We start from the raw sequence: 16,725 nt of genomic DNA, 5'->3' as shown, positions 1-16,725 counted from the left end.
CAAGGATTTGGGTGGACATATTACATGTTGGAGGTAAATTCAGGAAACAGAAGTGAGAAAGTTGGGAGAGTGGGACAAGGAAGGAAGAAAAGTGAATGAAGGGTATGTTTTTGAGTTGGCTACCAATGTGGAGAATGGGGTCTCAATCATGCTGAACCTAAAGAACCATTTTGAAGATGTTTCAGAAATATTCCACCAAAAGAGAGGGTGGAGTATTTGTCCCTCACTTTTCCCTCCTCAGTTCCTGTCTCTCACTGAAGGGGTGCTTAACCCCTCTCTAATTCTTGGCTGCCTATGCTCAAGCTGAGTAGTTTCCACAGCTTTGGAGAAAGCTGTGAGGAAGAAAGCAGTCACTTTGGTTTGCTGGAGATGGGAGAGTGTCCGTGGGTGAGGAACTGTCCACCACAGCTGTGCTGAAATCTTGGGAGCTAAAGAGGAGATGGAGCACAAGGCTCCACAAGTGGCTTGCTACCACCATGCAAATCTATTTGCACAGATTCATCTACATTACCTCAGCTTTTATGACAAATCTAGCAGCAGAGTTGGCAGTTTTGTGGAATGGATGGGGTGAGCAGATTGAGCACTGAGTGGATTTTCAGGTCAGAGGAAACAGTATTTAATCATGAAGCTGAACATATTTTAAGGTTAATATGAAAAGGTAGATGGTGTTTGAGATTTAGGAGGTCTAGGACTTTTCTATATGCAATTTACACTCTTAATAGTTATTATCTGTGGTATGAAATTCTTTCTTTTCATTAAATTTAATCCTTTAATAAACACATTTATTTACATCCATTAATAGATATTTGTGGAGGATCCATTGTATGCCAGGCACTGTGCTAGTCACTGTGCTTTGCTAACCACAGAAGCAAAAAACACATCCTCATTGATTTTTACAGCATTTTCAGGCGTTCTGGGAATGAGGAATATGCTATTTGGTATAATCACACTAAACTAATTACCTGGGGGAATTGAGAAAAATTTACATAGGCTGGAAGTGTTATACATCATAATATAAGAACAAATAGTTTGAAAGGTAGATAGTGGTGGCAAGACTCTTTTATTCTTGAATAAAGAGGATTCAAAGAATCCTCTCTTGTTCACTGAAAGTTACAGTGCTTCAAGAATATTTTTTATTTTATTTCCCCCATGTTTTCCAAGTATGAAAGAATGAGGTCATTCAAGTGAAGCTTGAGATTTACTTAAGCAAGCATTTCCTTTTACATGCCAAAATGAACTTTATCAAATGGCATCTGTTTACTAGAGCAGTGGCCCCAGGGACTAACTAAATCCAGTTTCACACAGAGCCGAACTTTATAGTCTGTATATTTTTGCCTGTTTATTCCAGGTATATTGGAGATTACTTGGAATTACAAAGGTAATGGAGCAATCTGCTTTACAATAACACACAAGTATTTGAGTTTACTTTGCTATTGTTAAAAAAGGAACAGTTAGAGACATTTGAAAGATTTAGTTCAGTCTTGCCCAAACCTCAGCTTATTTAACCCTCATGGTTTTTGTCTTATCTACTGTCAACATTAAGTGAATTCATTAATAGCAATGACATCATGAATTTTTTTTAATATATATATTTTTATTTATTCATTTGAGACACAGAGATACAGAGAGAGAGAGAGAAAGCATGAGCAGGGAGAGAGGCAGAGGGAGAGGGAGAAGCAGGCTCCCCGCTGAGTCAGGAGCCCGATGTGGGGCTCGATCCCAGGACTCCGGGATCACGACCTGAGCCGAAGGCAGATGCTTAACCATCTGAGCCACCCAGGCACCCCGACATCATGAATTTGATGAGGTAGTTATTTTTTTTCCATCCAGTACACATTAAATTTATTATTAAAAAGGGAAATGTCTATCTGTGTATTACTTATAATCATCTCAACCAACCAACAAACAAACCTAAAGTGGATCATGTTGAGTGCCACTGGATTAAAATGAAGTCTTCTAGGCAAGTGGTTTAGGGTTAAATAACACCAACAATTAAGTAATTGTGAAGAAAAAGAAAGCTGAAGAGCCAGATCTCTCAGTTTGATTCTTTATTGCTCACAGTACACATATTGGGACAGACACAGTTTCCCACAGCAGCACATGTAATACTGCCCTTTCTTATAGAAGAGCCTTTGTTCCACAAGGACACAACAGTTAATTCCCAAGTAATGAAGCGAGTCAGCATACAACTTTCTAAAACTGATAGAAGGAAGCCAATACATTCAGAAGCACATCATAAGCAACATGCGAGTCTATGATGTTGTCAGAAGTAATCTAAAGCTAAGCACTAACATGCTTTTCAATTTTATATTTAATCTTGAAGCTTAAGCTCATGAAGGGCCTAGGTCCCTGAGCTAGCTCTGATTTCTATGGTTAGGATAACTTGGTAAGTCCAGAGTTGTTAAGGACCCCTGAATAATATACACAGGTATAAATACTTTTAAATATGCTGTGACAATATAATATAGAAACAAAGATATATATATATATATATATATGTATACAAATATATTTTTTCCCTTGGAAAATCAAGACTATAAGAACACTTTTAGAATTATAACACCTATAAGACAAATCGGGTAGTGTATTTTCTATAAATAATAAATGAAATTCACAAAGTTTAGAAAACAAACATGCTGACCTAGAAGCTTTATTCCCCTTCATATTCATACTCATACTGTATGGGTGGAATATTTTCTCACCAAATATAAGTTGACTTCATTCACTTTTCCCTTAGTTGGAGCTTTATTGGTAGTGGCAAATATTAAAGGACTAGCTGCCTTCCTTAATTAATCCCTCATGAAATGGACATGATTTGGATATCTATCCTTAATGTCCAGAGGCCTTCCCTAAGATCTGTTACATCTGTCTCCACTCATCTTATTTCTCCCACATGTAGTTTTTCCTTTAAATATCTAAATCAAATGTATCCTTGAAAGAAGTTCTACCTTTTCTCCAAAGTCTTCCTTAATTACTCCAGGTCCCACTAATGCCCCTTTTGCTCTGAAGCACTCAGTTATTTGTAGTCTGAAATCATACAACTTGGCTTCCAATTATGTATTCTGCATTTCTTGTATGTTTCTCTGTTAATATGTTGTCACTAAATTATAATCTCCTGAGGCAGAAACAATGTGTTAGTCTTCTTTATTTTTCATTATTAAATTAGGAGAATTATTAAATTAGGACATGAAAGTGTTACTGAAATTTCAAGCATTATGTATATATAAGGGATAGTTCTGACCATGATCCAGTACACTTAATGCAGTGCCTTTCCCTGAGCTGAAAACTGTTTAAAAACAAACAAAAAAACCCAAATGGAACTAGCTATCTTATTGTGAGGCTAGATTTACAGGCAAATTGGGCATCACCAGAAAATTTTAAAATATATGCCTTAGTTTGGGATTGATTTGTTCATTAATTTAACAGATACTTAGGGACATCATCCAAGTTTAAATAATTTGTGGAATACAAAGATGAAATATGCTTACTCACAAGAGGTTTTCCATGTAGTTGCTTATCAAGAATTGTGCAATAAATAAGAGCCTTAAAGGCTTTACATGAGGGACCAGGACTCAGTAGTTTTCCAAGGTGTGGTCAGGGGACTACAGGCATCAAAATCACCTAAAAAGGGAGAATCTCTTGGGGGGCAGGGCCAAATGAAGTGCATTTTAAGATAAGCTTCCAGGTCATTCTTATATGTACCAAAGTGGGAGTGGTTTATTATTGCTAGCTAAGGAATGAACACTTGGCCTCTTTACTGGAGCATCTAATGCCGTTCCAGGAATCTGGAGAATATTCTTATTGACTTCTGAATTCAGACCTCTGGTTAGGTGGATTCTTATTCTGATACCATGTTGTATCTCTTTTTCTTTATTGGAAAGTTTCCATCTTTATCAGTAACAGTCCATAACATTCTTGAGAAAGTTCACACTTTCTCTTTGTTGCAAATCAAAGAACAGTCACATGCACAAAAGTTAAGTCCATTATTCCAAGAGGAACAAAATAATCACTTAAGAGTGTTGCTTCGGGGCTCAAATAAGCTGCAGGAGCTCTAGCCAACTCCACTGCTTACCCCATCCTTCTTTTATAATTTTCAAAGTGCTTTCATTTCCATTATTCTAGTGGAGAGCCTGCACTATGGACTTGACCCAGATGCCCCTCCATGAGGACACACAGGTGAACATGACGCGAATTTGCTTTTTACTGGCCACAAAATTGTCTTTTGTTTTCTTGCTGAATCCAGATTTGACAGTTCCAACAATGTGCTGTCCCAGCTGTACCATTTCACTGAGCCCCTTTAATTTTCCAGACCGGATTTCTACAGCATAAATCAATCACCTCAGGTTGGATTTTCCATGAATGTTTGGTGTAGAAGAATGTAAACAGGCCTAACAACATTGTATACAAACATTCATGGCAACTCTTTTCAAGAGAGATAATTTGAATATCAAAATTAGAACCACCAAGATTTATTTACGTCAGGATAGCCCATTTGGTGCTAACTATTCCCTAGCGTGCAAATTTGTAAATGAGATTTTCTGCTAAGTGATTTGAGATTATACTTACAGACCGAACATATAAACAAAAATATTACAGGGCCTTATCTGACCTTTTTTCCCATGTGCAATCAATGAAATTAACAATTAAATTAGTTGATATTTCTAATTATAGTTCATAAGAAAGAATCACAATGCATAAATTATCTTAACAATTGCTTCTTTAAAACATTTCTGACACCTCTACTTGTATTCTAAATATTGCCAACTGTTATATCTTGAAATGGTATCACGTTGGTTTTTGTTTTTCCTCATTGGACTATGAGATCCTTAAGAATGGGAAGAGCCTTTGGTTCCCTTAAACACGTTTCTGCAGTGGTTTTTCACATGTGAAGTGTTCTTCCATTGGCTTCTCACTGAAGCTCTGAGATGCAAAACCTCCGCTTGGTTCTGTGAGGAAGAAGCCACATTGAGCTGCTCAATTCTACACCCGAGCCCCACCATGAAAATGGGGACTTAAGTTAAATTGAAATGTCAGAAGCATCCGTTTTCCCATACTTGGAACATGATTTTATGAAAACATGAAAGTATTCAGAACAACAAAATATTCTCTTACATATAAATATATTTGAAAAAATATTTGCACTTTTCCTTAAGATAGTTCAGGTCCAGGTTTAGTCTTGAATGAAGTCGGATGAAATTGCCTGCTCTAAGGAAAACCATGTTTTAGGAGAGATAAGAGTTTGATTGGGAGGAGGAGTGGGGGAAGGGAGGAGGGAGGAGAGAAAAATGTATTTGTTATTATAGAGCTCTGTAAGACTTCTTCATGAGTATTATTCTGAACACTTACATTCCCTCAGCCAAATCTTGGTTTTGATGGCTATTTACTGCAGACAACTAAAGATAAACAAAAAACAAATGGCTAGAGCTTTTCATCCTCTGCTTCTTCCAAGAGAAATGAGTGATTCCAAACATTTGAAAAAGTTTTCTTTGAACCTGGGACTGACCAGTTGTTTCTGGATGCTCTTTCACACCTGGTTTCCTTACTCTATGTACGAATATTCCAACCCCTTTGTGAGTTGTAGTTGAGAGGCAAAAATAATGTTAAATATAGTATTGATAGAATTCACAGAATCATGGGTAGACTATCTAAAACCTGCTTTTCCTCCAAAAGTTAATATTGTCTCTCTTCTATCAAGTTTACAGATTTAACATAGTTTAGAATGATGTAACTCTTTTAATCCTTAAGAGCAGACCAAAATTGTATGGACCCACCTTTACTAAGACATACTGTCCTTAGTATTCCAACACATTCTTCTGAAAATGAGACAATTCAAGTTTAAGATTCAGTTACACTAAACCTTATGGTTAAAGTTTTCCTTTTACTTTACTAGTTGTTTAGCTCAAACCAGCCATTTGTTTTGAAATATTTTCAAACTGTATTTTTCTGTCCACTTAGCTTGTTTAAGAATGAACATGGTTTGGACTTTTCTCATTTCTCCTCAGCATATTTGTGTTGGAGTGAAGCTCTAGAAATACACTCACAATACTGATGGAAGAAGTCTTAAGAGGTAATTTACATTTGCTTGTTTTATTTGTGACCTGTGACCTTTACCTAATTACCTTAGGTGCAAGATTAACCAAAGACATTCAGCAAATAATGAAATTGGAAGTAATAAAGCAACCCAAGGGATTTTATTAAGGGAGGCCCTTAATAATAGTGGTCTACTCCATCAGCAATGTTTTTCAAGTTCTTTATTTTTCATTTGATGGTGTATTAAGTTTTGATGATTTAAGGAAATACTTTTTGATGATTTAGTACACTGTGATAAAGAATACTTTAGAAAGTCCTATCTCTTCTGTGTAAACCCAACTACCTATTGGACATTGCATGGGAACATTTAATTTCATAGCGGCATTTGCTTTAGAGTTGAAACACTATGAACTATGTTCTCTTGAATTTTCCATGCGGTCTAAAACTAACAGGTTATTAGCAAATAATTCTTTAAAAGTGGAAATGGAAAAACTGAGCCCCTAAATTAAATTTCCAATGGTGAGAAGAGTACATTGTGTTCTGTGTATAACATGTAAAACTAATTATAATTTTTTTCAACATCTAATATTACACTCAGCAAAATATTTATGTTTTTTAGTTATTTAGCCCATCGGGTCACAAGTTGTCATCAGAACAAAAAAGAAAGACAAATTTTCTCTCTTCGGTATCTACACAATTTAGAGAAGCTGCATTGATCCCTGATCCCTGATCCCTGGTTTTATTATCAGAGAAATCACAGCTGTAGTGAGACTGTGGTGAAGATAACGTGGTTTAAGTACCTACCAGCAAGCCTGAGACATAGCTTGTTATGATATCAGCCCCTTTCCCTAACAAAAAAGCGAATATATTCCAACGCCCTCTGTTAAACAACTTAGGCACAGGTGTATGTTTGTATGCAGATGCACACGTGCCTGTGATTTGGGGTGGGGTCACGCTGGTGCTTCTATCCATATAATTCCAATATTAATATTTAATCCAAGATGAAAAGTCAGTTAAAATAGATTTCTTGGTGTCATGCAGATAGACTTTTAGTGTATTTCCCATAAACATTTGCTTGCATTTGTTGACTGATACAGTGACAGGATAAGAATGTCTTCCTGGAATAGATGAGGCCAGTTTTCTCAAAAGCATATTCTGGTCTGATATTCTGGATGGCAGAGTCTCCACATAGCAGAATTTTAAAACTGAAGTTTCCAAAATAGAAATGATGTATTCTTCATAAAGAAGGTGGGGAGGGGTAATTGTCATTAGTGATTAGGTTTACAAAAAATCCATGAAATAGGAATATAGGCTGGAAAGGGCAAATGCCAGTACCCAGTACTTTCTGACTTCACCATTAAAAATGAGCTATTATTGAGCCATCACCAAGGAAATACACTTGGAGATACTGATTGGCCAAATCCCAGTAGGTGAGCCATCCGGAAGGGATTAAATTGGACCTTGACCCTATGTCTTGGGCAAATTCACATTCACACCCTTCTTATAATCACTGCAATAGAATAGCAGGTATAAGTCATACATAATAAAGATATTAATGATGAGATGAAATCAGTTTTAGCTCTATTAAAAGTAAAGCCAACAGAATTTTGCTTTGCTTTGACTTAGAATCTGTAAACAAACTATCACTAGTATTAAAAAAAAAAAAACAAAAAATGGAAACCTACAAATGACAAGCAGGCAGGAAGAAAAGGCAATTGCAGACAAGTTAAAAATCCATAGACTACAATGCTCCGTGGGGAGTCTTCATTTGGAAGTGTAATAGACTTTGGCTGACTTAGAATAGCAACTAAGCTTTTGAGAATGTTTCAGACTTTTAAAGCTAGATTCACTTGAAGGATCCACTTGACATGGCTCAGTAGTTTTTACACAAGAATGCTCAAAAAGGATTTTCTTCCTTAAAAATTTTAGAGAAAAAGTAAAGCCTTATCTTAAATACTGGGTCTTGGCTCCACTTTTCAATAATTACTTACATTGTTAGTTTGTATCTTCATAGTTATTTAAGCTGCTCTTTCTCTTGTCTCACCCATCGTTTTGGAGGCTCAAAGAGTTGGTTAAGAGCTGGATTCATCTAAAAATCACATCTACATGTCTTCTGAACTTGTAATTCTGGCTATTTTAAGGTTTATTTTACATTAGAGTTGAATGATGACATCTACTTTATAAGACATAAAAATTATCTCAGGGGATGAAAGGTGCCGCCGAGAGAATATAGTCCCTGATAGGGTAACAGCATTGCACGGTGACAGATGGCAGCTCCGCTTGCGGTGAGCCCAGCATAATGCATGCTGCTGTCAGATCACCGTGTTGTACACCTGAAACTAATGTAACACTGTGTGCCAAACACACTGGAATTAAAGAAAACCATCTCAGAATTTTATAAGGATTATGACATTTGTTTTTGATTTTCTTACAGGGACTCTGTTTGAAATCTCATTTTTACTCAATAAATAATTTTTTTTTCTATTTTTCCCTGTAGTTTCAGATATTCATGAAATAGCACTATACTTTGTTAAAATGAAATGCTAAATGCAAACATTTAAACATTTACACGTCGCCAAATTACTAATTGTACCAATAATTTGGGGAAGTTTGAGAAGTTACATTTATTATGAATAATGTTAAATCAATGTCTAGATTTTATCTAAACTTCACAGCCCCAGAAAATACAGTGAATTTCTCAGATTCAATGGAAAGAGCTACACTTTCAGTCTCTATCATTTGGCTCTTTCACAAATCTGCTCCATTTTGGGGGAAACATTTTTGTGATACTAGAAGGAAAATATGAATCATTCTTATGGGTTAAAGTATCTTGGGCCAGGATTTATTAGAGCCTTGGCAAAGACTTTATCTGCTCTGTCTTCATGTACAAGTATTGGCTGTTTCCTCTTGGGCTGATAACGGCACAGATTCTCATTTACCCTGTGGTCCATTTTCTTCTCATTCATGAATCAGCTTTGGCTAAAGGTTATTTCAGAAGCCAAGCAGGTATCATCAAAAGATACTTTTGTGGCAGATAAATAAGTATCAGTGACAGTGATATCATCAAGCTCTGTGCTGAAGGGATCTGACTCCTTGATGACACTGTAATTTAGGGCCACACTGTAGTTAGTGGGTTTCTCCACTGGTTTCTGCTTGCATTTGCAGAGCTTGCTGAAGGCTGCACGGAATTTCTGGGACATGAGATTGTAAATCACCGGGTTGATGGCACTGTTGAGATAAATGCAAATTCTGCAAAAGAGCAAGAACCAATTTTCTTGGAAAGGGCTGGAGAGAAATGAGTTGACAACCACAAGAGTCCTGTAGGGCATCCATAAAAGGGCAAACAGAATTACAACCACTGCCAGCATCTTGGTGACCTATGGAGAAATAAAGAGAAATGCAGTGCAAACACAAACAAAAACAAAACAAACAAATGAAAATAAAACACCTCCTTTCCCCTCCCAACCCCCGCCAACCATTAGTTCCCAAGAGGTAGTCTGAGACAAGGGCTTAAATGCAGGCAGTTTATTTGTGAGATCATCCCAGGAAGCAGGATTAAGGGTAAAAGAGAGAGTGTGATAGAAGAAGAAAAGCTAAAACAGGGTGTATTATTGCGATGACTCCCCCTGTGGGCAACTGTGGATCAAGTAATGCATTTCTGGATTATCTGTCCAGGGAAAGAGAGGCCGGGGCATTTATCCACTGGCTGCCAATCTCTGCTTTGTTGAGGAGTGCCCTTGGGGGCTTTAACTGGCCCACACTTCCACGATTCTCCTGCATGGAAACTCATGGGGGCTTTAAAGAGAACCTTGAGGCAGAGAAGATAGACAGTTAGGGGGCAATGAATACCAGAATCAGGATGTTTTCTGCAAGCAGGAACCATCCACTGTAGCAATGGCTGAAATCAGGGGCCAGCTAAGAGAATGCGATATAGGCCACCAAAAATGTCTATGACAAGTGTTAGGAGACCTAAGGTCTAATCCCGTCTTTACTTACCTTATATGTGGCCCTGAGAAATGATCTTAACCTTATAGCTCATCTGTAAAATGGAGCCAGTATTGCTCCCCTAAATCAAATGGGGTAACATAATAGTTTGAAAAGGATAAAATGTCTTTTAAAAAAGCCAACGGTTGTTGAACGTCTACTATGTTCCAGACACTAGATCTAGTTATCACATTTAAAAGGCTGAAAATCCTCCAAAATAGGTATTGCATCTTCCATTTTTCAAATTAGAAAATGAAATGCAGGTGCTGGTAAGTACTTTGGCGGAAGTGGTAGAGTCTTAGAGCCGGGACTGGAAGCCAAGTCAGCCTGGATCCAAAGTTTTGCCCTTCCCACCGTACAGCTGTCCTTCAGGGTAAAGGGAGATGCAGGACAGAGAAAACAAACTTTGAAATTTTACATAGAGTTGACCCTACTCCTAAGAACAAGCCATGCACAGGAGCTAGGACAGTAGGTAGGATGAGGTTAATATCCAAGATTGCCCAGGGACAAGATTATCAAAGAGCATAATTTAGCAGATTCTGGAGACTGACCCGGACTCAGAGTTAAATCATTTGGTTTTGTCCATGTTAAGTGGTTTTAAGACCTTAATGAAGTCATTCACCTGTACTTCCATGTCTACATCTGAAAATATGCCTGATCATATTGTTCATTTAATTCATAGAGATATTGAGAAAGTAAAATTTAAAAATAATGAACATGATAAGGGCTTTGAAACTCTAAAGCACTATGGAAATATTATCCTTTGGTTAATGACCATATAAAGAGACCATAATATTTCAGTTCTGTGGAGGACATATTAAAATTGTAGCAATGGTTACCTTTGGGTGGAGAAGATAATAATTGATTGCTTTTCTTCAAAAGCAACACTTTACACATTTTAAAATAAGTTTTCAAGGGCCCCGGGCTGCCTTGATCAGTGGAGCATGCAACGCTTGATCTTGGGGTCATAAGTTCAAGTCCCATGTTGGGTGTAGAGATTACTTAAAAATAAAAATAAAAAATCTTTTACCTCTGAAACAAATAATACATTATATGTTAAAAAAAAAAAAAAAGAAGAAGATAGCAGGAAGGGAAAAATGAAGGGGGGGAAATTGGAGGGGGAGATGAACCATGAGAGACTATGGACTCTGAGAAACAAACTGAGGGTTCTAGAGGGGAGGGGGGGTTGGGTTAGCCTGGTGATGAGTATTAAAGAGGGCACGTACTGAATGGAGCACTGGGTGTTATATGCAAACAATGAATCATGGAACACTACATCAAAAACTAATGATGTAATGTATGGTGATTAACATAACATAATAATAAAAAAAACTAATGATGTAATGTATGGTGATTAACATAACATAATAAAAAAATTAAAAATAAATAAATAAATAAAATTTTCAGTTACCTCTAGTCTCTCACAGACTTTGAGAAATTCCAGCTTCCTTGGCCCAGACTTTCTAGATGTTGTAAACTTAGAAACTACCCAAAATGGAAGGAACAGATTCTTCCCCCCCATCCCTTTTGACCTTCCAGCTGTTTTACTAAGGCTAGTACTAGAAGCTTCTATCTTGTTCTGGCATTGAGGGGGATCCTGTTTTGAGAGAGGGCTTTTTAAAGGTCTTTAGTGTAGAAATAAAGATTCTACATCTAGACACGTACTCTGTCATCAGTATCTACTATAAATTCATCTCCCAACCTTGTACTTAATCCTGGTAATAGAATCCATCTTGATCTCCTGTGTTGGAAAACCTCCCTTGTCTCCCTAGCACATTTAGTCTTCTGATCCTGGGGCTCTGTTTTACTCTTAGCCATATCTCTTCTACCTTAGCTAGGAAACCCCTTGTATCCTACATTGTGGGAGTGAGGTACTCTCTTGCTGTTATTCTTCCCGGATCTGTAGTAATTGCCTCTTTCCTTGGCTCTCCAAATATTTGCTGTAAGACTTTTCATCTATGGGCACAAATAGGCTTTGTCTTTTTTAACCATTACTATCTCTTTTTGAACAACTTCTACTACTTCCTTGCAGTGCTACCTATGAGCTATCCATCTACTCTCAAGGCAGGAACTAGTATTTCCAGTAGATATTAAGAACTCCTCATGTGTGGGGCACCTGGGTGGTTCAGACGGTTGAGCGTCTGCCTTCGGCTCAGGTCATGATCCCAGGGTCCTGGGATCGAGTCCCGCATCGGGCTCCCTGCTCCTTGGGAGCCTGCTTCTCCCTCTGCTTCTCTCTCTCTCTCTCTTTCTGTCTCTCATGAATAAATAAATAAACTCTTTAAAAAAAAAAAGAACTCGTGTGTACTGATTCTAAGAGATAGGTACTGAGTATGACAGAAGAGTCTTACTTTGATCTGTGTTTGAGGATAACAGAGACAGCTTCATAGGATTTTTAGGTAGACTGGTGAATTCTCCAAATGCTATGGGTTCTTGGGTTGGCCATAACATTAGTTCTCTGGAATTCCTTTCATGGAATAAGATCAATCCCATTGTGTGATTTTTTTTCCCAAAAAAACTTCATAGGTGGATCTTATAATACCATATAAATATCCCATGTGTTTTGATGAACTTGTTAAAATCTTTATAAAGTATACTAATCACCATAAATTGATCAATTATTGCCAATACTCCTCTGAATGCATTGCTCATTGCTGTATAATCCATCCACTGACATAATCATAGAAGATAAATATGGAGATCACTAGAATTGAATCTCCAAAAGATATATCTTAGAATTTTCCTTTTATTCCTTTGCATGCTAAGCATTTAAGACTGGAATTAAAGTTATGTTTAAGGAGAGTGTTAAAAGAACAACTGGGGGAGAGAGAACCAATATTTATTGAGCACCTACTATGAGTTAAGTATATAGCTCTTTTTTTAAAAGATTTTATTTATTTATTTTAGAGAGAGAGAGAGCACAAGAGTGGGGGAGGGTCAGAGAGAGAAGCAGACTTCCCGCTAAGCAGGGAGCCCAATGTGGGACTCGATCCTGGGACTCCAGGATCATGACCTGAGCCAAAGGCAGTCGCTTAACTGACTGAACCACTCAGGTGCCCTAGGTATAGCTCTTTATAAATATCTGATTTATGAACAAACTTCTTGTAGATTATAAAATTTATTTTATGGTTGAGGAAACTTGAAAAATACTAGTGATATTCTTAGGATTTGAGTCCATGTCCTTCAGACTATTGAGGTCATTCTTTTACATTTATAATATTTCCTCTCTATAAGATAAATGAAGTTGAAAGTTGTGTTTAATTAACTCTTGATCTTCATGTCAAAACCACCTGTATTTAAAATATTTCAATTCATTCACTCAACAGCCAACATTTGGAACATCTGCTGTGTGTAAAGTGTTAAATTAAACTTAATCTCTATACTGCTCATTCTCTATCATCTTGTCCTGAGCAAAGAACTGTTCTTGCTTTCCAGTTCCTCTTTCCCTCCCTTCTAGGGCCATTTTGTCACTTTCCTGAAGCTCTCCCTGCCCTCCAAGAATGTGCCCCAAGTCCCCTGTTCTGCCTCACTCACTCTTCCCTGAGCTTCTCTTCAGACTCAGTGCATGGAGGGTAGTTACACTTCATATTTTGCTCACTGGGGGTAGAGAAGTTGTTCTGTGTGAGAATGTGTAATTTTCACATTGGTTCATATAATACCAGGTAAAATATTATTCCAGAGATTCTGACTTCTTTCAGAGATTAAGAAGGATTTACTCAGTCAAGAGGTTAACTGAAGCCTAATTTTTTGAGCAGACTTTTAAGATTATGAGTAAATACTTTAATTGGTCCTAGGAAATCAAAGACTTAATTCAGTGATAAATATTCTGAGCTTTAGACGGAGATATAGTAATTATCATCTTTATCATCATCATCACTCACATCCCTGTCTTTGTCTCCTGTCTAGTACTCCAGGTTCTCTGACATCAGGTCACTGCTTTATACCTGCCAACATCCTCCCACTCCTTGCCAAGGACTAAGCATCCTGTATTTGAATCTCTGCTTGCTACACAATGAGGTTGCTACTATCACATTTGAGTTCTTTATGATGGCTCGTGGTAAAGATATGTAAACATTAGCTTATTTAGTGCTTATAATAACTCTATGTGTAAGCTAGTATTAGCTCTATTTTGCATATGGGGAAATTGGGGTTTATAGAATGTATGTGATTTGTCTAAAGACACATGAGTAGTAAGTGACAAAGCTGTGATTCAACCCAAGTCTACTTAAGCCAAAGCCCATGCTCTTTCCTTTATATTTTGCTCTTTCTCTCTATGAAAGTCTTTTGCATTTCCAATGATGAGATTTCTATTGTGTTATCCCCGTTGTCATCACTTAAACACTTAACTTCTTCTAAGCATAAATCCAACATACATGTTGCTGCTAGATTTCCAAACTTAAAGTTTGAATTTCATCTATCTTTGTGTTTTTCTCTACAATTGTCAGGTGAAACATTGAACCCACATTTAATATCTACCTACCTCTTTTCACTTAATGTCAGTGAGGGAGCACTGTCTTTAAGAAAAGCTACAGTTTCAAGGTTAATATCTCTGCCATGTGCTTCCATAGCCCCCCAGGCAAACTTTGACAACACTACCAAAACTTTTTATTGCAATGATCTATATTTGTCCACCTCTCTAATACATGGTAAGCTTCTTCAGGGAATGAGTAAGTTTATTAATTTCTTTGTCCTCAGGGATTTAGTATAGTGTGTGACAGAAGATAGCCCCCAGTAAATGTTGAATAAATTCAGGCATGGAAAGAATTATTTCAAAATTGTAGACATGATCCTTTATTGGATTTTAATACTCCAAAATTTTGTTAGAGGATTTTTGCAAACATTTTATTTTTTAATATTGAAAAATCTCTTTTAAGTGGAGATTGGTTAATTAATAAAATGAGTCCTTAATACATTTCAGCTTTTTGTTGAAATAAATATATTTTACAAAATTTAGGGAAGTGTGGAGTAAAATAAATATAATGATGTTTCTAAAATTAATCAATTGGAAAATACATCTCCAGTGGGATAATAGAGAATACGTTTAATCCCACTCATAATTATTTTTAGTTAACTCCCAATACCTTTGATTGAGTTTAATAACTCAAATTTCTAAAATATTCACAAGTTTTTAGTGTATCCATAGCTTGGATTTTAACAACTCTTATTCATTATAGATGCAAACACCTGGAAAAAAATGTTCGGGAGGTCATCTTTCATACACTGTTGTTGAAGTTTTATTTCTGTTGCTATTCCTTATCCCAAATAAAGGGGCAAAGATGCAAATCTGAAAATATCTTTGGGCCATTGTTTTTAAGCCTTGACAATTTTGCTAGGGCAATGCATGAGATATGTGATGAGAGGAAAGATTGCTTCTTTACCAGCCTCTGTACCAGGACGTAAAATTCCTTGAGAAACAGTATGACACAATCTTCAGGGGAAAATGATTTTACAATATATTTGAATGGGGAAGGAATTTATCCATTCATTTAGGAGATTCATTTGCATCTATCCTATGTTCCAGTCAATGTCCTGGCTCTTGATTCGACAATGATCCAGAGAGACATTGCTAATGGCTTCACGTACCTTATAATCTGATGGGTAGTTAAAATACATTGTGATGAATCCAAAGACAGAGAAAAGTTTGCGTTCTGTGAGAGCACCTGATCTGGAGTTGAGGTCAAAGGGTGGTTTGTAAGGGCTTTCTGGTCTCAGTGACATCTAAGCCAAAATCTGGAGGTAAAGAGAGGCAGGAAGAGTGTTCCTGCAGAGACTGGATGTGTGTAGCCGTGTGGAGGCATGAGATAGTGAGGCCTATCATGGAGACCAGAAGTAATTTAGTATGCAAGTTCTGGGGTGCCTGAGTGGCACAGTCCACTGAGCAACCAACTCTTGGTTTCAACTTGGGTCTGATCTCAGGGCCATGAGATGGAACCCCATGTTGGGCTCCGTGCTCAGCACTGAGTTTGCTTCAGATTCTCTCTCCCTCTGCCCCTCCTGCTCGTACTCTCTCTCTCTCTCATAAATAAATCTTTAAAAAATTTTAGTATGCAAGTTCCAATTGCAGATCATGTGAATAAGTGGAACTCTATCTTTCTCTAGGAAGCTTGTGGAAGCCATTACAAAAGTCATCACTTTTACCTGATGAGGTGATGTCACACTGTGTGGGGTGCTTGGCCTTCCATTGCTAGGAGAGAAGGAGAGATGCAGCTGTCAAAAGAGATACAGTGTCGAGTTCTGAAAATGTCAGCTCCATGAAGCCATTTTAGTAATGAGGAGGTAGGCAGCCACTTTTGCACAGTATAGTGAGGACAAGAAAGGAGGTTGATTAAATTGATTAAATTTAATCAATTGATTAAAACACAGTATTGAGAGAGAGAGAGATTGCACACATTGATGGTTGAGGAGAAGAGCACAGAGGGAACAGGAGGAGCTAAGCAAGGGCCTTTGTCCTTGGCCACCATGGTGAAGGGTTATCTTTCTCATGAGGATCAGCTTGAAAATTTTAAATCAAGCCCTACTATATATATTTTACTCTTCCATTATATTTAATTATGTGGAATAATGGCATATAGCTCTCATAAAAGAGTTTGGATTCAGTCCTTCTCAACACATCCTTTTGTAATCTTTATAAAACCTCTAGATAATGATCCTCTTAGGAATTACTTCTTCTTCTTCTTCTTCTTCTTCTTCTTCTTCTTCTTCTTCTTCTTC

The 16,725-nt window shown here is 37.2% G+C and overlaps 1 protein-coding gene across 1 annotated transcript in view; it reads right to left on the bottom strand.

The window, feature by feature from the left end:
- Positions 1-8,999: 8,999 nt before the first annotated feature.
- TRHR (thyrotropin releasing hormone receptor) overlaps positions 9,000-16,725 on the bottom strand; it is a 35,948-nt gene continuing 28,222 nt past the window's right edge. Inside the window, exon 2 of the mRNA XM_021688594.1 lies at positions 9,000-9,407. Coding sequence (XP_021544269.1) covers positions 9,000-9,407 — 408 coding nt within the window. The remainder of the gene's footprint in view (positions 9,408-16,725) is intronic.

This window comes from Neomonachus schauinslandi, chromosome 4 (assembly GCF_002201575.2).
Source record: "Neomonachus schauinslandi chromosome 4, ASM220157v2, whole genome shotgun sequence".
Taxonomy (NCBI): domain Eukaryota; kingdom Metazoa; phylum Chordata; class Mammalia; order Carnivora; family Phocidae; genus Neomonachus; species Neomonachus schauinslandi.
Note: the sequence above shows the minus strand (reverse complement) of the source record. Positions and strands in the feature narration are given on the sequence as shown.